The sequence below is a fragment of the Camelina sativa genome, chromosome 14 (genome assembly GCF_030686135.1).
Source record: "Camelina sativa cultivar CO46 ecotype springtype chromosome 14, ASM3068613v1".
In the NCBI taxonomy this organism is placed as follows: Eukaryota; Viridiplantae; Streptophyta; class Magnoliopsida; order Brassicales; family Brassicaceae; genus Camelina; species Camelina sativa.
The window spans coordinates 29,659,135-29,681,822 of record NC_141893.1 but is presented as its reverse complement, the minus strand read 5'-3'; the positions used below and the strand labels follow the sequence as shown (position 1 = coordinate 29,681,822).

The 22,688-nt window shown below is 39.6% G+C and overlaps 1 protein-coding gene across 1 annotated transcript; it reads right to left on the bottom strand.

Moving 5' to 3' along the window:
* Positions 1 to 11,718: 11,718 nt before the first annotated feature.
* Positions 11,719 to 19,186, bottom strand: LOC104744013 (myosin-3-like). Its single transcript, XM_087485332.1, has 24 exons — positions 19,046 to 19,186; positions 18,097 to 18,423; positions 17,835 to 17,936; positions 17,601 to 17,744; positions 17,326 to 17,476; positions 17,206 to 17,233; positions 16,847 to 17,012; positions 16,667 to 16,730; positions 16,536 to 16,549; positions 16,350 to 16,434; positions 16,065 to 16,168; positions 15,827 to 15,965; positions 15,499 to 15,617; positions 15,203 to 15,355; positions 14,959 to 15,048; positions 14,767 to 14,844; positions 14,395 to 14,553; positions 14,039 to 14,245; positions 13,638 to 13,843; positions 13,404 to 13,539; positions 13,187 to 13,316; positions 12,925 to 13,071; positions 12,717 to 12,784; positions 11,719 to 12,618 (listed from the first exon to the last, which is right to left on the bottom strand). The coding sequence occupies exons 2-24, from the start codon at positions 18,415 to 18,417 to the stop codon at positions 11,962 to 11,964; spliced, it is 3,468 nt and encodes a 1,155-aa protein (XP_087341458.1). The 5' UTR covers positions 18,418 to 18,423; positions 19,046 to 19,186; the 3' UTR covers positions 11,719 to 11,961.
* Between the last annotated feature and the right edge of the window lie 3,502 nt (positions 19,187 to 22,688).

The window sequence follows — 22,688 nt, the reverse complement described above, 5'->3', positions numbered from 1 at the left end:
ACAAAACTCTTTCGCTCTTTCGTTTTCTCTCAAAAGCGGACAAAACGTCGAATGAGACAAAAACATGACTTAAGGGTTTTCTCTAACCCAAAACGCAGCGTTTCACTTAAACTCGTCCGCAGAAAACAACCTTGCATCGACCGATGCAATTAAATCGGGATTTTGGTTCGCGGATGTTACAATTCTCCCCCACCAATCTAGATTCGTCCTCGAATCTCGAACAACCAGCAGCCAAGGACTCCCGTGCAGCCGTCTCCACGGCTCGCACTCCTCCGACCGATCTACAGAAGGTCACCTCTAGGCGATAGACTCACGTTCCAGGCGTCATTTGCTCTCGACTTTTGGACTTTCCTTTTTATTCATAGGCCTAAACCTTGAGTTTTTATTGGCTCCTCATCATACCTAAGTCTGCATGCCATAATGTTGGCTCCTCATCGGGCCTAAGCCCGCATGCCATAACATATAAGGAAAAATCCAAACTCGTCTCTCGGTTCGTCACCCTACAGCGCGCCTCCGGATCGTCATCCGAAGTCGATATACCAACCATACTCCCAAGTCACAAAGTCTCCGAATATGGCAGTACTAGAAGAACCAAAGTCCCCAAGAGTCGCGAGAAAACAATTCTGAACACGTCTGAGTCCTATCCCTATCCAGGTTTCCTTGTTGTGGCTCGCGTAAGACATCTTAATGTCCTACCAACCACATATCCCCTCACTGGGATACCTCATGACCACACAAGGATCATCTCACTGCCACAAGGGCCAAACAAATGTTCTAAAAAGGACCGCCACCAAGGCCAAACAAATGTCCTAAACAAGACCGCCACCAAGGCCAAACAAATGTCCTAAACAGGACCGCCACCAAGGCCATATGTCCCGAAGGACTGCCTAAACAGGCACTCTGGCTAAACAGCCCGCCACAAAGGCCACACATCTGGCTAAACAGCCCGTCACAACCGCCACACATCTGGCTAAACAGCCCTCCACAAAGGCCACACAATGTCTCGAAAGACCGCCACTAAGGCCACACAATGCCTAAAAAGTCCGCCATTAAGGTCACACAATGACTAAAAAGTCCGCCACTAAGGCCACACAAGTCCCTCCACGGCTTCTTCCACTAAAATGGACAAATTTTTAACTCCCGCAAAACTTTCCATTTTTACCACTTTCCACTTATGGAAACTTTCCATTTTAGGAAACTTCTAATTCAGGAAAATTCCTCCAAAAACCCCGTCTCACGAAAACTTTGTACCCCGAGCACCACCTCATCTTGTTACTTAGTCGCACAACCAACCACCACAAGCGACCAAGTAAACAAGAGAGATGGGCTGGAATACTCCATTCCCGCTCCAGCCACGGATTACAGATGGGACCAGGCTAGACAAGCTCAAGTTGCGGCTTGCTTCTCATACCACTTCTTAAACCTTGCCTTCATCCTCGCCTCAGGCTCCCAAGTCTGATCCTCAACACCATCACAGTCCCAAAGGACTCTCATCACAGGAATCTTTTTCTTCCGAAGTTCCTTGATCCTCCTCTCGAGAACCCTCACTGGTCTCGCCTCCAAAGTCATGTTAGGCTGAAGATCCTTAGGAATCTTAGCTAACAACTGATCCTCCTCACGGAGACACTTCCTCAACATAGAAACATGGAAAACCTTAGGGAATGCACGCTCAATCACTCTGAACGGACCCCTATACCTCGGACTCAACTTAGTCTCAGTCAATGATCTGTTCGGACCCCGCAACATCGCCATCTTGAGGTACACTCTTTCTCTAACCTGAAACTCCAGATCTCTCCTCCTCCTATCGGCATAACTCCTCTGCCGATCTTGAGCTTCCTTCATGTTCAGCTTGAGAACCCGGATCTTCTCTGAGGTCTCCTGAACAAAATCTGCCCCGTAAATGCTCCTCTCCCCCACTTGAGTCCAGCATAATGGTGTACGACACGGCCTCCCATACAAAGCCTCATAGGGAGCAATCTTAATACTTGCCTGATAACTGTTGTTGTAAGCAAACTCTACCAAGCTCAAGTGATCTGCCCAATGGCCTCTCCAATCCAACACACACATCCTCAGCAAATCCTCCAACGTCTAAATTGTCCTCTCTGACTGTCCATCTGTCTGGGGATGATAAGTTGTACTCATATGCACCTTAGTGCCCATCTCTGCCTGAAACGCTCTCCAGAACACCAAAGTGAACTTAGAATCCCTATCGGACACAATGCTTGCTGGCACCCCATGCAACCTGATTATCTCCTTCACATACTTCTTAGCCAAGGCCGCTGCTCCATCAGTCTTCTTAATGGCCAGAAAATGTGTCGACTTAGTCAACCGGTCCACAATGACCCAAATAGCATCAAACGTCCTGGACACTGGCAAACCTACCACAAAGTCCATAGTAATCATATCCCACTTCCACTCCGGAATGGGAAGACTCTTCCGTAACCCTCCTGGAACCTGATGCTCCGCCTTCACTAGCTGGCACACATCGCAACTCGCAACCCAACTAGCTACATCCTTCTTCATCCCGACCCAATGATAGTACCTCTTGAGATCACGGTACATCTTAGTAGCTCCTGGATAAATAGAAAACTTGCTCACATGAGCCTCTCTCAGGATCTCTTGCCTCAACTCCTCATCCTTGGGCACACAAACCCGACCGTGCACCAGGATAGTACCATTATCTGAGACCTGATACTCTAAATCAACATCCTTTGAGGCATTCACCAGCCCCAAATCCCCTTCCTGACCCAGCCGTACTCTGCTCAGAAGATCTGTCTATCAACCGCCTCCAAACCCAACGGTTCCTGAGACACAGCACACAAGCTTAACGCACCGATCTCTCCTACCAGAGACTCCATCTCCTGCTCCTGAGCCGAAGCTACTCTCTTCCGACTCAGAGCATCTGCAACCAAGTTAGCCATACCAGGATGATAGGCTATCTCCAAATCATAATCTGCCACAAGCTCCATCCACCGCCTCTGCCTCAAATTCAGCTCAGGCTGAGTGAATATATACTTCAGGCTCTTATGATCTGTAAACACCTGCACCTTTGCACCATAAAGATAAGATCTCCAAATCTTCAGGGCAAAAACTACAGCATTCATCTCCAAATCATGAGTAGGATAGTTGCCTTCATGCTACCGCAACTGCCGCGAAGCGTAGGCAATCACCTTCCCATGCTGCATCAGAACACACCCCAAACCAACTCTAGATGCATCTGTACAAACCACATAGGGTTCTCCCTGTTCAGGCAAAGCCAAAACTGGCGCAGTAGTCAACATCTCCTTCAAGCTTGCGAAGCCTTCCTCACACTCCTCTGACCAAACAAAAGGAACATCCTTCCCTGTCAACTTAGTCATTGGACGTGCTCTGCTTGCAAACCCCTGCATGAATCTCCTGTAGTATTCTGCCAACCCAAGAAAACTCCTGATCTCTGTGGCATTCTACGGTGTAGGTCAATCTCTGATAGCCTGAATCTTCTCCGGATCTACAGAAACCCCGTCTGCAGACACAATATGACCCAGAAAACCCATCTCATGCTGCCAAAAACTACACTTGCTCAACTTAGCAAACAACTTCTGCTCCCGCAGCTTCTCCATAACTCCCCTCAAATGCACTGCATTCTCCTCAGGACTCTTAGAATAGACCAGGATACCGTCGATGAAAATGATGATAGATACATCCAGAAACTCCTGAAACACACTGTTCATCAATCTCATAAACGCTGCTGGTGCGTTAGTCAACCCAAAAGGAATCACCACGAACTCATAATGCCCATACCTCGTCCTGAATGCAGTCTTCCTCACATTTGCCTCATCTATCAGTATCTGATGATAACCTGACACCAGATCTACCTTGGAGAACCAAGTAGCACCCCTCAACGGATCCAAAAAATCATCAATCCTGGGAAGAGGGTACTTGTTCTTCACAGTGACCCGGTTCAAACCCCCGTAATCAATACACAACCGGAAACTCCCATCCTTCTTCTTAACAAACAACATTGGTGCTCCCCATGGTGATACACTAGGACGGATGAATCCCTTACTCAACAATTCCTCTAGCTGCTTCTTCAGCTATGCCATCTCTGTTGGAGCCATTCTGTAAGGAGCCTTAGATAACGGCATCGTCCCCGGTAACAGTTCAATCGTAAATGGATCAGACCGAGATGGTGGTAATCCCTGCAACGACTAAAACACATCCTCAAACTTCTCCACAACTGGAATACCGCTAACCGTAGACTTCCCCACTGACTCTGGCATAGATATAGTAACCAAATAAGCCTCACGGCCCTTCTCGATCATCTTCCCAGCCTGAATAGCCGAGATCACGAGACTCCCTGAAGTCGGTGGGAGAATCACTAGAACACGAAATGGCAGAAGCTGTTGTTTCTGTTACAGTGCAGAAGCTAGGAGAGTTGCTCTTGGAAGAACCATTGTTCTTGTTCGGTATAAGTGAGCAAGTGAAGCAGCTGCAATACGAACTGAAGCGTTTGAACTAAGAGTCAGGTCCATATGAACTCACGAAATCTATTTAAGAACCACAAGAAACTAAGAGGTACATCTTGTAGAAGTATAAGAATGTCTAGAATATTCTAGAGTATATTTGTTAATAATTATTGTATCTTTATATAAAGAAACTAGGTTAATTAGCTACTCATTCTATTCCCGATATAAGCATATGTAATTCATTGTAATCATTATGAGAGTCAATATACAATTCTTCCATTCCTAAACTCTCATCAATCTCTAATACATTTTGTGGTAAGTTTTATTATACAAGATACTCCTCTATTAGGGTATCCATGTAAGGTCTCTGACCTTTTTTATGTAAGCCACTACATGTTAGTAATTGTATTGAATCTTATCACCTTTTATTCAGACAAGCTATTGTTGAATCCAAATGAAACAAAACAAAAAACTAAACAATGAATTGGACTGGTGATACAACCTAAAAACTTGGAGCCAAACATTGAATCAAACAGTGTGGTCCTACAGAAGAGGAACTCATTAATTTACCTGTCAAAACTATTATATATATTGTGCAGCCCAATATATATAACAGGATATTTCTTTGAATGGTTACAACTTAGGGTTATGAATGGCTGCGAAGAAGTCTATTTCTTTGAATTATGACCCTAATTTGTACTCTATGATGACTGATATGATAAAACAAGTTGTAATGGCAGAAAAACCGGTCTATAAGTATAATTAATCTAGTTGTGGGAACACTCGTGAAAAGAAAAATAAACAAAACAAAAACAAATAAAAAAGACACGAGAGGAGGAGGAATGGAGGCGACGGCGGATCTAGATTTTTGAATGGTTTCGAATGAAGTTTGGTCGGCTCTTCCTTGGCTTTTTGTCGCGATTTGGTTTCGGAGATTCTCTCTGGATTCAGGGTTTGATTGGTATATCAGTAAGGATTTTGATGATTCTCATAAGGAAGAATCAATAACGAGTCTCCGATTTGGTTTTATTTTGGCATCTTGGGTTTCTATGATTGATTGGAGCCCGATCTGGGAGAATCCATCAGCGTTTTTAAGGATTAGGATTGTGGAATCTCGGATTACTCTCTCTTTGAGATTCGATTACTTTGTATGGTCTCACACTTTTGTTGGCGGTGGTTGTATGGTTCGAGATGGAGATATAATATATCCTCTTATCAGCTCGGTGAAGATTGAGTATCTAGGGCGAAGGAATGAGATTTGTTGTCCTGCAAGGAAAGAAGTCGATTGCAAAGACATCGATTTTTATAGTCGGGGATATGGCTTTAAATTGGAGTTTGGAGATTCTCTGGGTAAGCGGATTCTGGAAAGCGAGATACGATTGGTTTCAATGGAGATTGGAGATGGAATCTTCCAGATTTCTATTCTCTTGAGCTTTGTTTGGCATGTACGATCTTCATTAGCCGGTAATTGTGGGTTTAGTCTTTGTGACAGTGGTATGCTTTTATTTTGATTGAGATCAAGGCTGATTTATTCGCAGTGGAGAAGATCAAAGATTTGGTTTCTCATTTGACAGACTTTATGGCAATATCGGATCCTCTGATGATCCTTGCACTTCGCGAGAGTATCAATTATCATTATTGCTTTCACTCTTTGGGTTATCAGATACTTGTATGGCTTTGGAAAGTCTGGGTGTTTATAAAGGATTGCTCCTTAGTTTCCAGTCCTCATCACAACAATTTCGAGTTCATCTCATCAGTCTTTGAATACTTATTTTGCTTACTTCTTTGGTGCGGTTGGGTTTTCTTGGTGGTTTTAAGCATGTCTCAGAGTGGCTTATTGGGGAAAGGTGTGGAGGGCACAAGTGAGAAGGGACTGGCTTCTATTCGGAGAATCAAGATCCCTTATTTCGACAATTCAGCTCTAATAGCGGGATACTCCAAGACCGTGGTGGGCTGTTGCATGAACCCCATAATGCAAGACATGAAAGCTCTTCTGATCATGCTCCCCAAGATTTGGCATTTGGAGGGGAAGGTAGTGGGTGCTGACTTGGGTCTTGGGAAGTTCCAGTTCAATTTTGATAATGAAGAGGATATCTCGGAGGTGCTCCAAATGGCTCCATTTCATTTTGATCGTTGGATGGTATCCATGGTGCGGTGGACTCCAAGGGTGGATCCGGCTTATCCTTCAGAATTAACCTTTTGGGTTAGAGTCTTGGACGTTCCATTTCAATTTTGGGCTGAACCAACATTTCGCAGCATTGGATCCGAGCTTGGGAGGGAGGAGATGGTTGACATCAATGACGGAAGGGTGAAGGTTACGGTAAATGGCTTCAAGCCTTTGTGCTTTAAAACGGTAATTGAGTTTTAAAATGGGGAGGAGACAATTGTCAACCTTCGTTATGAGAAACTCCATGGTTATTGCAAGAAATGTTCCAGCCTTTGCCACGACGTGGACCACTGTCCTTTGTGGGCTTCTGAAAAGATCACTCCGGCTTTGCATGTTCCCATGGAAGAAGATGCGGCTCGACCTCTGCAGAGTTACAAAGGGGCTGTCACTCATGACAGGAGTAAGGGTAAAGGTAAGGAAGTGGAGAGTCGAGGGCCTGCTCATAATGCCAACCAGCAACCTCCGAAAGGGAATCAAGAGTCAGGGATCAAGTCTCGGTCATCAAGGGAGGCTGGTGAGCCTTCATCTAAGCCTCGTTGGTACTCTACTTATGTGCAGTTTAACGACCATCTTCATTTGGCTAGAGCTGCTACGACAGCTTCTGTTTCCTCTGATACAGTTCTGGTTGAGGATCTAGAGAAGGGACAAATCCCAGCTTCTGCTGATCAAGGGGTGATGCAGTCTGCCACTATTGGTGTTCCACCATTAAAGAGGGTTAGAAGACCTCTTTTTCAGGACTTAGCGGGAGAGGTGGAGGCTTCCGGTACGGTGGAGCCACCGGTGAATGCAGTCCCGTCTAACCCGGCTGATGGCGTGTCAGGTACACAGTCTACTGTTCCTGGTGCGGTGCAGATGGACTCAATTGGGATGAACCTTGGTGAATATCCGGTGGTTACAGAGGAAACAGATCCAGTCAAGGACCAAAAGGTATTGATCGTGGAGGAGAAAGAGTCTGAGGAATCCACTGAGCAGCTAATGGAGGAGGAGAACGCTGCCAACGTGGAAATAGAGCTTGTTGAATCTGATCAGAAAATGACAAAGGTGCGGATGACTTGGTGGGTGATCCTATCCTAGATCTTGCCTCGGATACTTCAGCGTTTGAGGGGTCACTAGCGGACACACAGGGAGGCTCCACGGATATGATTGTTGATGCAGGTGGTGCTGCTAACGGGGTCTCGCTGGTGGATAAGGTTCGTAAAACCAAGCCTCATTTGGCTTTCAAAGGAGCATCTTCAAAGAAATTGAATGTGTACATGCGTACAACACCAAGGAAGCGTCCTGCCCCTAAAGCGACTGATTCAGTTGGGGATGGAACCAACCCGAAGAACCAGGAACAGGAGAAGGGTCCAACCGGTGGGTCAAAGCCACCAAAGTCAACTTTGGATAAATGAAGATTTTAAGCTGGAACTGTCAAGGGATTGGAAATAAAGCAACTATTGGTTATCTTAGGGATTTATGGGGGAAGCATAGGCCTGATTTTCTATTTTTATCTGAAACTAGACAGCCTTATCTGTTTTGGAACCTTTTGTTGGTCATTTTGGTTATTCAAATTTAAAAACGGTTGATCCTATCGGTTGTAGTGGCGGTTTGGCTTTATTTTATAATAATAATTATGACGTTTCTGTTTTATTTGAATCAAATCGTTTGATTGATGTGGAACTTACCTATAAAGGACAAATTGTTTATTTTACCTTTGTTTACGGTGATCCGGTCCCAATGAACCGTGACATAGTATGGGAACGGTTAACCCGCATTGGTCTTTCTCGTGAATCCCCTTGGTTTCTTATTGGAAATTTTAATGAATTAAAAGGTAACCATGAAAAACGTGGAGGGAAGCTGCGTCATGCGTCTTCCTTTATGGGTTTTAATACAATGATTCGACATTGTGGTTTATTAGAGTTTCCTGCGGTTGGGGATAGTTTGTCTTGGCGGGGTTGGCGGGATAAGAAGCCAATACGGTGTCGTCTTGATCGAGCTCTAGGCAATGAGAAACTTCATGACTTGTTCGGTGATTCCTTCACGGAATATTTACCGATGATAGCTTCGGACCATAAACCGGTATTAGCTTCTCTTGCAGATAAATTTAGGCGATAGAGGAACGTTTTCCGTTTTGACAGACGATGGCTTGATAAAGAGGGTTTATTTGGAGCTATTTCAGAGGGATGGGACTCTAGGGAGACGGGGGTAACTGGACACTTAATCGACAAAATTATTAAATGCCGTCAGGCAATTTCTCGATGGCGAATATCGCAGATCCCATATGGTCGGGAAACGATTGAAGAGATAAAGTCTAACTTAGCGACCGCTCAGGCGGATGACTCTGTTTTTGTTGAGGTTATTTCGGAATTGACTTGGAAGTTGCGGGAATCTTATCGAGATGAAGAGATTTATTGGTATCAGCAAAGTAGGAGCCTCTGGATGCGTCTTGGGGATCAAAATACTAGCTATTTTCATGCCCAGACGAAACAAAGACGAGTTAAGAATCGCATTGTCGGGCTGCAGGATGAAACCGGACATTGGATTACAGAGGAGCCAAAGGTTCAGGATATAGCGGTGTCTTACTTTCAGGAGATTTTTACATCCTTAGACCCTACAAATATTGAGGATGCCCTGGGCGAAATTAACATGGCTATTACAGGTGAAATTAATGAGACTTTGACGCAACCAGTCACAGAACAGGAAATCAAAGAGGCTCTGTTTATGATGCACCCGGATAAAGCGCCTGGACCAGATGGTATGACGGCACTTTTTTATCAGCGTGCATGGGATACGGTTAAGGCTGATTTAAAGCTTTCGGTTGAATCTTTCTTTCAAGGTGGTACCTTTGATACACGACTAAATAGGTCAAACATTTGTCTTATTCCAAAAGTAGATAAACCGACCCGGATGACAGAATGGAGGCCTATTAGCTTGTGCAATGTTGGTTACAAGATTATCTCGAAGATCTTATGCCAGCGACTGCGCAAGGTTCTGACAACAAGTATCTCTGAGACGCAATCGGATTTTGTAGAAGGACGGCTAATTACGGATAACATTTTGATTGCTCAGGAGATGTTTCATGGACTTCGTACTAACCCCTCTTGTAAGGGCAAGTTTATGGCCATTAAAATCCAGTATATACACTGTCAAATCGGGATACCAAGCTTTGCGCCAGAAACCGGAAACCAATTCCCCGGTTTCCGGGCCCACTATTATTCCTCTTCAGGTATTTGTTTGGCAGGTGCCCACCAAAACTTAGACATTTTATGTGGCAAGTAATTACGAGTTGTATGGCGACAACAGCTAATCTGCGACATCGTGGATTGGGTTGTGATGTGGCATGTGACAATTGTGGAGGGACGGAGGAGACAATTAATCATGCTCTTTTCTTATGTCCTCCGGCTCGGCAAGTTTGGGGTTTGTCACCGTTCCCGACGTCCTCGGGTTTTTTTCCTTCGAAATCCGTCTATACAAACATGGATTCTTTGGTATATCTGGAAGGCCAGAAATGACAAATTATTCAGCAATTTGGTCTCTAATCCTTTAGGTATTTTACAGATAGCGGAAGAGGAAGCAAAGCTCTAGTCTTTGGACCAGGAGGATCCTTTAGGTTCTTTACCTCAGGGTGGCTTGCGACCTTTCTTTGTTTCTACGGATGATACTAATCTCGTGGTTAATAATTATGGAACCAGTCACCGTTGTTTCGTGGATGGATCTTGGAAGGCGACTGATCAGTTTACTGGCAGAGGTTGGCATTGCATTTCTCCTAACGGAGAATCTCCCACTATGGGTGCATCTAACTCTCGCCGTAGCTTGTCACCTCTCCATGCCGAAGTGGAAGCTCTCATTTGGACAATGCGGTGTATGATTGGTGCGGATAATGAAACAGTTGTTTTTCTCACAGACTGTTCTGACTTGGTGAAGATGGTGTCTTCTCCTTCCGAGTGGCCTGCTTTCAAGACATATTTGGACGTAATTGAAGAGGATAAGGACGGATTTCTATCATTCTCAGTAGTCCAGATTCCCAGATCACAGAATGGTAGTGCGGACAAGCTACCGCGTCGTGCTAGAGTGGAACCGCATCATATTACCTTTGTGAACAATTTTCCTGCTAATTGGCTCATTTGAGCTGATCTTGTATTATGGTGGCAAAAAAAAAAAATTATAATTAATCGGTGAATAAAAGTTGTTAATGAGCAAAAAAAAAAAATGGAAAAAAACAGTTACTTGTTGGAGGTACATATTACGAAAGAAATACGTTTGGGTGTAGTTATCGACTTGGACACTTGGTCAAAAGGTGATCCTAATTAAGCTCAATAATATAGTGTTTGGTGGGTTTAAAAGTGTGTAATGAACACAAAAAGGTTGTTTGAAGTGAGTTGAAACTCTCTTAGTGACGATCGAATGTGGTTGGAAGAATTGTTCATAACCAAGAATTTTGGTAAAACATGCAAGGTCGGAGCATCTGACAATTAACCTAGTCACAAAACTTTAGAAAACTGATGCCTTGACAAATGTAATGTGCTATGACTACTATGGTTCGCTAAATTTTGATACATATCACTTTTGATAGATCAAGTCATTTGTGGCAATTGCCAAAAGTTTGTCGGAGAGCCGGAGAGGCTAAACATCTCGTCTACCTTCTCGTGGGTAATTTTCTTTAGATATTTTTTTCATAAACTCTTAAAAATAAGGATCACTTAGCTTGATACATGATGCCATGTGGACTCTTCCAAAAATCAGGAAGATATGCCCCATTAATATTTATATCTCGAAAGTCTAGCACTCGGCCTTCACTTCCTCATCACTATATGTTTTCAGCGTGCAAAACATCCACAAGGACTAGCCAAACACAAACTCATACGGAGATGCAATTACCAATCCACTCATGCTAGACACACTGAAAAAATCTGACGTATACGGCATTACCACAAGAGCGTAATCTGAATTTTGTAGAGTTTACTCAAGGAGACTTCAGATATTTAAACAACGAGAAGACATATCTGTATAATCTCTATTTTGATATTTTCTATCACGACTGTGAGACTAATTATGAAATTTAAGAAATCTCTATTTTCTATCTCGACTGTATAATATTCAAAACTATAGCCAAAAAAAAAACATGTCTAACACAACATTAATTGGTCTATTGAATTTTGGAAGCCTTGACAAATAAATTTTACAGATATATATTTGATAGAAAAATTATTTACTGAATCTACCAATAGATTTGGATAGGAAATGAGAAACATGACTCTTTTAGTCCCATGAAGCCTTCTCACTTCTCAGTAGTCAGTAACAAAACCAAAACCTCAGTTACATCAAACGTGTAAAAATGAGACCTGCATCTCAAGAAAAGGAAGAAACCAATTAAAACCTGGTACTCTTTAACCGCCCCCACCACTTCATCTTCACCTTCTCCGCTGAACCACCTGTTTCTTCACTCCCAAGTTTACTTAGAATCAGTTTCGTTTCCCTTAGTCTTCCTCCGTAATCTTTCTTCCAAGTCTCAAACATCTGTTTCAGCCTTCGTAGCTCCCGGTCTGGATTCAAGTTTGCTTCTACCTGACCAGACTTCACTTCCATCAAGAACTTTCTGTCGTCACCAAATACCTGAGCTCTCTGTCCGAATTCCTCAGCTAACCGGCTTATCACGCTTAAACCCACACCTACACTTCTTGACCTGCCATGGCCCATTTGGAAATGACTACCCCCTGAATCTAAATCCGTTCCATTGCTTGCATTCACCGATGCATCAGAATTTCTCGCTGAGTCCTCAACCTCTAGGCTTTTCTTTGCGATGGAAAGACTGGATTGCAAAGATTTCATTTGCTTTTGCCAAATTTCTTCCATGGATTTCATCTTTGTTTCATATTCAGACCACCGGTTATCATACTGCTGGAGTCTTTGTCGGAGGATGTCGTTCTCCTCTTCTTTCTCACGAAGAGCAGCTTCCGTTTTAAGAACCCTGCGCTGAAGTTGGGAAAGATATGATGCCTTCACTAGCACCTCGTCTGACTCATTTCTCTGCATAAAGAATCGGTTTAAGAGTTGAGAAACATTCATATATATATATATATATCCTATAGTCAAATGCAAGAAAAGAATGAAAACTTGTAAAGGACCTTGGTGCCTCCAGATTGTAGCCATCCAATATCTCCGGCGCATCTTCTAACCAGCTCGCCGCGAATGGCTGCAGAAAAAGGTTTCAGCATTTATTCAAACTTCTGACTTTTAATACATTTTGAGGTTTTGACCCAAAAAAAAAAAAAAAAAAATACATTTTGAGGTTTAATTTGTTTCAGTGATGAGAATTAATGAACCCTTCCTTACCTGATTGTATTACAACAGATGCATCAACTGTGGCTTTATATTGTCGCCTAGAAATCCTTCTCTTAACATTGCTTTGAATAGCAGCAGAAGCTCGATGCCTCTGCAGTAACTCCGTGTATTCCTTTCTAATCTTTTCTCCACGAACAACTGAACAGAAGGATGTATGAGGAATCCATAGCTCAAGTTAAACTAAAATATATCCCTACTATAAGAAGATAACATATACAAGCCAAGATATTGCAATGAGACAAGGGGTAATTACATGATTGAAGAACAGTGATTCCTCTTTTTAGGTCTTTTATACGACAGCGTGCTTGGTGCCCTCTTAAATAGCTTTGAAGACGTAAAATGCCATGAAGAGTGCGGTTCCTTGTATCTTCAAGAACCCCAATCTGCAATGGTGAAGCGAGCATATTGCAGTAAGAATGACTAATTTTTGGTCCCTCAAAGTCAAGACATCAGACGACTAATTATAGTACCTGGCCAGTTCTGAAAAACAATTTTGTGTAGCCAACTTGGTACATCTCTGGCAAGATATTAAACTGATGGAGAATTGCAACCGAAACACTTAGAGGATCTTTTGCTGCAATGTTCTCCAGCAAAAGAAAACCATACCTAAAGTAGGAGAAGCAAAACAATATCAATGACCATTCAACATTATTGCAACTAAAAGTAGAGGAGGAAAGTGCAGCAACTAGAGATGGAGTTCTTACCTTCGGGAAAATTTATGATGAGACATTCTCGTAGGAAATCCAGACCGAGATATTCGAACTACCTCTAGGACCCCACAACATCTTAGCTGCTGTAAGACAAGCCCTTGCTCATACAATCCAGGAGACTGAACATTGTTTGGCTTTATGCAGCGAATGAAATGTGGGGTAGTGTTCCCAAGACGTTGCATCAATTGGAAAAGTTGACCCTGAAAAAATATATTCAGGCATGGCACTAATCAGATATCATAAGATGTTTCCTCCAAAAGAAACCAGAAGCCTTTTGAAAGAGAAAGGGACAACAAACGTTAATGAGATGAAAGCTGTGACGAGTAAACCCACAACAAGTTTTAAAAGTTTAAGATAGTTACAGAAGCAAGCTGTGTTTAAGGAAATCACCCAACCTTAAATTTAGTTGCTACACTCAGCCGCTGGGAATCAGCTCCACCTGCTTTGTGTAAAGGACCAACAACAGGTTTTTCAGAATGAATGAGCATACTAGAAGCAAACGCCTGAGGAAGGTAGCAAGAGCAAGATGACAAAAGCTGAATAGAATCCGAATGCAACAAATCTCGGTTCTTCTCTAGAAATCCAGTCGTCTCATATGTAACCTAAGTTGAAACAGCAAGTAAAGTTAGCATCAAAAAGGAATCAAACTAGGTTACTGATTCATTCTTGATTTCTAAACCTCAAAAATGAACCCACAAAACCCAACTTTATATCATGTAAAATGGTGCCACTGAATTTTTAGAGCTATTACCTCTCCAGCATAATGCGCAACTGTGAAAGCCTTCCCCCGATCTCCTCTAAAGCAAGAATTATCATTTAGATGTTCTTTAAGCTTGTTGGCAAGTGTCAAATCTGTGCCATTTGGAAATGTGGATTCCTCATCCAGAAGAGAAAGCAGACCTAATGGTTTCTGCATAGAAAATGTAACTTAATTGTCTTAAACACACATGTTTTGGAATAACAATAGACCTTTTCCAACACGATATATCTCAACAGTTGCTATGCAGCTTGATGATGGGAAGTTATCGCCAGAATGTTACAAGATATTATACTGAGTAACTGACATACTGATATGTAACATATGATGATTTCTGACTGTAGAGGAGAGTAGCTCCCACATTACCTTTTCAAAGAGGCTGAGACAATCTTGATTGTCCTCAAAATCAACCCTTGTCCAGTCAATGCCATCCTGAATATATTCCTGGAAGAAGCAGAAAGAAATATTAAGCCTTCAGAATCCGATTGCTTGTGTGTGTCATGCCCATGCTCTGTTAAATATACTACAAGAACTCATAGCAGAAAGGGGTAACTTTACCTCCTGCTCCAGCTTGAAAAGATGACGATTGAAGTGTTGCTGCAATCTCTCATTTGCATAATTTATACAGAACTGCTCAAAACTATTTCTCTGCAACATTAAAATAATAATTCACAACCCAAATTAACATTGATACAAAATGTAATACAGAAGATGCATACATATTAGCGAAGACCTGGGAGAACTCATGTAGCTTATATAAATTCATACTTGAAAAAGCAAAGGGAGACTAAAAAGAGCATACATCGAATGATTCAAAGCCATAGATATCAAGAATGCTGATGGATCTGCCCGTTCTCCTCTTTCCCACCGCAAGAGATTTGTTTATCTGTTCAACCAGCCAGTCAAATAGGGAGGCATAGATTGACTTTGCTAAAGCATCTCTTGCGTCAATGGCCTGAAAGCAAATAAGAAAGAAATTTAGTATAAACAAGGCTTGAAGCCAAATAAATAAAAGGCATAGTGGAAAACCAACCCTACTCAGATTACAATTACGCACAAAGAATCAAGTGCAAGGAATTCTTTCTAAAAAAGGCCCACCTGAGATAGTGTTAGCTTCTGTACAATAGTATCATTATTAACTCTCATATTACGCTTCGATAGAGCTAGCTTAAGATCATTGATGTTGCACCCAATCAATTTAGCAACAGTTTCCAAACCTGAAAGAAAAGCCAAATACAGCACTTACTTAGTTTTGCATTGTGAAGCCTGTCAAATGATGAAATGATCCACAAAGATTAAACAGCAAACTTGCAATAACCATTAACCAAAAGCCTACTATAGAGGTGGTATTTTCACACAAAATACAGAAAAGCATGATAAATTATAAAGGAGCAGGTATCACTATTTCAGGACTGAAGAGCCATACTTTCATCTGGTTCAGGTTCAACGTGATTTTCATTGTCAATAATGGCGAAAGAAACATTTCCCAGCCACAATACTGCAGCAAGCATTGCAAATACACTTTCTTGATCTTCTTTACTAACATGCACAATATCTAGAGCTTCCTGAAACGTCAAAGAGTTTATAAATCAAAAGGTTGGAATAAATGTCTCAAGTCTGTAGAGATAGAAAGACGAAAAAGCTTGACTGAATGAGGGAGATACCTTAACGGCGTGAAAACGTTCAGCGTCATCAATTCCGTTAATTGAATAGCAATTGCTCTGTTTCAAATACTTATACTCTTTTGCGCTTGTCAAACTTAGCTTCTCTGATTTAACGATGAGTGAAATAAAATGTCAGATAAACGATATATCTAAACTATGTAAAGTTCTATATCACAACAGTTGACCTTCAAAGTCTAGCGAGGAAAATGATAAATTTACACCAATCATTTTTTAAAAAGAGAACTGTTAAAAGCGCATTTTAGGATTCAGATATCCAGATCATACCTTTAAGCGTAGGTGAAGCCCCAGCACAAAGTTGATAAAATATATGATATGACCTTTCTCCTTCCGCACATTGAACCACTCTAGACTATTAAAGTGTCAACATAAAAAGAAGTCATGTCAATGTTAACAAACCATATACCAACATAAAGAAAATTGAAGCAGCAAAAAAAATATAGAGGAACCTACCTTTTCTAGTAAAACTGCAAAATTTGAAAATTAAGAGAAAAAACAAAAAAAAACAAAAAAAAACTATGTCAGCTGTTGTAAAGGAAAAATTAACAAACAGTGTAAAGCAGCAATTACAAAATTATGCTTACATGTTTGAATTTTAGCACCAGAAATCTTCCCTGTTTCACTAAAATGAATCTCTATCAGCTTACCCTGTCAAATTTAACATCAAAGATATATTATGAGATAAACAAGGCCCAGAAATTTTACAGATACAGTGAAAGTAGAAAGGAGCGTAAAAAAGGCATAGTGGAGACTGGAGGGCTTACAAAACGACTAGAATTATCGTTTCTCAATGTTTTTGCATTTCCAAATGCTTCTAAGATGGGATTAGTCTTTAGTATCTCATACTCAATCCCACTTCCACCTCCAAGAGCAGCCAAGTATTGCATTGCTATTTTTGCTGTCTCAGTTTTCCCTGCTCCACTCTCACCACTGAATGAAAAGAAGTATATATAATGATAAGAAAACACGTCAAGATGCACAAAGTGGAAGAACTGATTTGTTCAACAGATCCACTGTTTCCATAGTCACAACTAATGCATCTGTACAGGTCTATTTGGCTAATTGATTTAACCCCACCAAACCAGCACTATATAAAAATAGAAGCACGTAAACTTTTACTAACCTGATAATGATAGACTGGTTAACTTCATCTGTAATGGAAACCAGGAGAAGATAAGACTTAAAAACTTAAGAGTGTAATACATTAATTAAGCAACTGACAAAATAAAAAACATGATCCCACCTCGTATCATTTCACGGATTGCTGTATCTGCAATAGCATAGACATGAGGGCTCTCATTTGATCTCTTCCTGTATGCCTGAATGTTGCGATTTCCATACAAAGGAACCTCCTTGAAGGGATTCACAGCCACCAGTACAGGCCCTGCTTTTGTCTATCACCATAAAGAAAAAATTCAGAAACCCAAAAGTAAAGGCTGTAACATGTTAATATAGAATTCAGGGAAGAGACTGTCAACATGACAGGAAAAATAAAGTATATTAGCACAAACGGCTTACATATATCATGTCCTGGTTGTACCTATACTCAAGGTTGTACAACACTGCTGGCTCATTTAAGTAACTTAGTTGCATAAGATCATCTACTCCATCAAGAATATCAGGATTTGCAGGAACTAGAGTATCTGATTTGACTTTTAAAACCTGTTGAATAAAGTGTAGGAAATAGTTTCCGATCAAACACTTAAAATAATAATCAACATCTACCTCAGGGAATTCAAAAAGGTCACTTACTTTTCCCTCAGGTAAGGCAAGAACAGACTCTTCTCCTGAAGTTTTCAAAATCTTCCCCAGCTCCCAGTTACCGTTTGGAAGTTGGACCCAAGATTGCAGTACCTGAAATAGAAACTTGTCAGTTTAATCCCGTCAACATACGAAAAAGGAATGTGTCCTCTAAATTGTGTTCAAACGTTTCATCCTAACTAGTAGTCCAACCTGGCCATGCACCAAACAATCGACCACAGGAAAAGTTGCAAGACAGGAACCTTAATGATACCTTTTTCCGAGCATATGCGCTTGTGTCGTTCCACCTGTGATCATTACTCTGAGGCAAGGGGACAATAGGATCTTCATCACCAATCGACGACCGCTCTGATCCATTTGGAATGCTACGCACGCTATACGGTGAATCCTCAGTAGCAGTATCCATTCCTCCAACAGAATTTTCAGTGCCATTAACCCCATTCCTTAAGTGACCATTTGGTGAAATGATCAAATCGGTCACACAAACACTTGAGCCGGAAGAATTCTCAAGAAACCTATAGTCTGCCGGCATCGATTTAAGTGACTGAATTGCTGGCGTAACCTTCTGTGACATTTTGCACTGTAACAGACAGACAGAAGCGTTCAGTTCAAAAGAAATGAGACCAGAAAGAAAGAAAATATTCCTAATAGAGCAAGAATGGGGGACCATATATACTTTAGACTAAAGTGCTCTCTTTCAAAGTGCAGTCACTATTATTGAGTTCCGAAACCAAAAGAAAAAGATTCTAAATTTAGAAAATCCTCTGAACCAGAAAATGCAATGACTTTCTGATTCGTAAAAGCAATGCAAGATCCAAATGGATGTGTATACTCACCAAAGATCACACTAACAAATAAGCCACTAACAAATAAATCTAAAGGCTTGAGATCTTTCTTACTCAGCTTTCTTGGCTGAATTGTGAAGAGTATATAATAAAAAAAAATATATGATCTGATCGAACACAATCTAATCTAGATTGAATCTTGAATCATAATATCATATGATTTCAAAAAGAAAAGAAAAAAAAAGAAACGTTTTTTTTTATTCTTTTTCAAATCAGCAGAGGACCAATTCCTGTATCACTACTCTATAGACGATCACAAATCAGAAAAAAAAAGATACAAATTTTCTCATAAGAAATGAGCAAAGATATACTAAAAGATAGAAACTTGATTCGATCTATAGCTCAACTAGAATTTACCTTTAGAAATTAGAAACTCAAACAATAAAAAAAGGAGAAAAGGCGGCAATCAGAAAACTTCAGATTCATAGATGACTTCTTCTTTGATTTACCCTCCCCACGATGAGATCGATCTTTAATCAGACACCCAAAACATCCAATGATCCACAATAGTAAAAACTCAGGACACCAATGAAGGAATATAAGATTAAAGAAAAAATGTTTGTGGAAGTAAATGTTATATATATATATATATAAGTTATAAACAGTTTAACAGTTATATATAAGTTATAAATTATCCGACAAATTTGAATGTCTTTTTTGGCCACCCAACAGTGGAATTTTAAGCACATCACATGGTCAATATTCCTCTTTTACCCTTGTTCTTTTTTTTCCTTAACCGATGCTTTTGTTTTTCAAATTACGTGATCATAGGAGTTTTAATGATGATATTTTCCTCATTTAATGTGGGTTTTCAAATGATAATCAAATATAAAAAATTGTTAATTCTTCGAATTTTGTATTTCCTGAAAATGATGATAGATGTCTACAACATACAGAGTGTAATATTTCAATTATCATCAGTTTTAATTTGAGTTTGATTACGGTGTTGATTGGTTCTTCCGTTACCTCCCGCGCAGTGGTAACGATTACTACCGATTGGTACAGATCACACGAACTGCTTCCAATCGTTTCCAATCGTTTAAAATTACTAAATTTTAAAAACTGCTTCCAGCAAACGTTTGCGGTTGCGGGCGATTGCGATTGGAAATTTTTTATTTTTTTATTTGAAACAAAAAAAACAAATCAAAAATACTAAATTTTTTTTCTTATATCTTCAACCTAAGAGCATCTCCAATGGTACTCTATTTTTGTCTCTATCTATATTATTATTTTCACAGCAACTTTAGCAAAAAAGGCTTGAAGTTGAGAATTATTTACATCTCATGCCATTGTAATTTAATATTTTCTTTAATAAAATTATAAAACAAAAAAAATCATTTCAACTCTTTTCCATTAACAAAAACAAAAATTTCCTAATTTATCTCCTTATTAAATCTGAAATAAAATTTCCAAATTTCATTCTCCTAAAATCTCTCTACAAATTCTTTACAATAATCGATTTTAAATATAAATTTATGAGGAGCCTATAAATCAGCTACATTTGATTTTCTATCTTCCTAATTAATCACCACATTCAATTCTAAAATACAATAATTTTGTCCCGAATTTCTATATATAAAATCATATTAAAAAATTAATGACTTATAATCAATCAAAATTAATCTAATAATATAAACTTGGCATATTCCCATATATTTATTATGCGATTTTATAGTTATTAATTTGTTTTAATTAATTTGTTTTTATACGATTTTATATATAGAAATTTGGGACAAAATTATAGTATTTTAGAATTGAATGTGGTGATTAATGAGATTAAGTTAAATATGTCCACCTATAAGTTGAATATATCCACCTATAAATAATGTTGACCCCTATTCTCAAGTTAGTATCACCAGCAACATAAAAAGATGCACCTATTTGCTATGCTCATTTGGCAGCTGCACATATACAACTGTGATAAAATATGTCCAGATGTCATGGAGTGATCACCAAATCTGGAGCAGTTCCGATGCCTCCCATCATCCCATGCCACAACTGAAAGATAAGATTGTGACCTCTACGTTCTTTTGTTGATGGAAAACAGTCTAAAATAGCTGACTTTTTTAAAGTTTGTATGCTTTATAAATATTTTTCCCCCTCTTTTTGTTTACTTTTCTCTCGGTTCAATACTTCTTATTTTATTTTTGGTCTATCATTCAAATTCACAGGGTTATATAGCTTCACGGGTTTGGATTAGTATTAATGTAAATTTGAAATATCATTATTTTGGTAGTACAAAATTATTCATTAAAAGTATTTATCAATATTAAAATATTAGACATATTTAATTAACTTGATTAAATTATGATTATGTAAAAGTAAATTATTTCTCTGTATACTACGGGTTAAATCCTAATATTAACTATCAAAATACACTTATACAATTTTAAACAATAAATAAATTAAACAAAAATTAACAAAAAAATGCAGCTTATAATTTTCATATTTTAGTTTAAATGTATCTTCCCGCGGTGTACCGCGGGTTAAAATCTAGTACTCTATTATAAAGTAATTTTTGCTCTAATGGTACTCTATTTTCATCTCTATAATAGAGATTGCTATTTTTTTCTCTATTTATAGAGGAACTCTATTTTTTCCTCTATAAATAGAGGTGAACTATTTTATTTGCAAAGTAATCCTCTTAATTTTTAACTTCTTTTATGTATGACCAAAATAAATAAAATAAGTATTTTTAAGAACTATTAATATAAATTTACGTATAAATATTTATTCTAAAATATTAAGACTACCATTTCCAAAAGATAATTTTATGAAAGTGTTACAAAATTTAAAGTAAAATGAATTAGTTTGTAATTTTTAAAAATAAAAGGTTTAGTTGTAAAATAAAAATAGAATCTATTGGGAACATTCTTTTATAGAGGAAAAAATAGAGAAAACCATCGGAGCAAAACACATCTCTATTATAGAGGAAAAAAAAAAAGAAATCCATTGGAGTTGGTCTAACCATTGTATCCATTAAGGATGAGAGAAAATAAAATAAAAATACAATTGAGGAGATTAGAAAATAAACAATTGTAACATCCGCGAACCAATTATTGGTTTTCTGGGATGGGTGTCGATCGACACCATTGTGGTGTCGGTCGACACCAACATTCTCTGGTTCGACCAGTTCGATTTAATTATCGATTTGGACCGGTTTGGTTTAGAAAAAACCATTGAACCGAGGTTTAAAAGGGGGAAAATGACATAGGGTCGTGTTTTTGCTGTCTTACGCCGTTTGAGAGTGAGAGAAAGAGGAGAAAACAGTTTCTAAAGGTTCTTGAGAGAGTTTGTGAGATTTCAAGGTGTTTTTGGTGAGATCTTGTTGTGGGAGTGAGGATCTAGGGCCAGGAACGTGTTAGAAGGTTGCTGGGAGTGTAGGATTCGTTTTTGTTGGTCCAAATCTTCCTGCAAAGAGGTGAGTACATGACCATGGCTAATCTAAGCCTTTGATTTCCTTGTTCTTGTTTGTGTGTTGTTCTTTTGTGTGTTTTCTTGCTGGGGATTGGTTGCTACATGTTTCTAAGGATGTTTCCGGCTTGGCTGGTGTCGGTCAACACCTCCCTTCCAGCGAGACATGTTTGATTTCCTGGTTTGTATGTTTTGTTTGTTGTTTGTTGGGAGCATTGGAATCACTGTTGCTTGTGTGTATAGCCCAGTAGATGGGAGGATTGCCTCACTGAGTGTTTATCAAATACTCACGCATCTCAATATGTGTTTGTGGTGCAGGTAAAGGCAAAGTGTGATCGTGGAATCAAGGCGATGAAGAGGAAGATGTTCTAGGGACTCGATTGTATGTTGTCTGGTGTTGCTAGGTTGCTAGAGTTGAGTCCTTAGAAACATTGTTAGGTTGCCGGTTTCATGTTTCCTGTTGTTTGATTATTGGATTGTTGTTATGGTTTAAGATTGGTTAATTATTTATTGGATATTGGCATTGATTATTCCGATGTTGGTTGTGATTGTGGTTAGGTGGCTAGTGGGTATGGGAATACTAGTT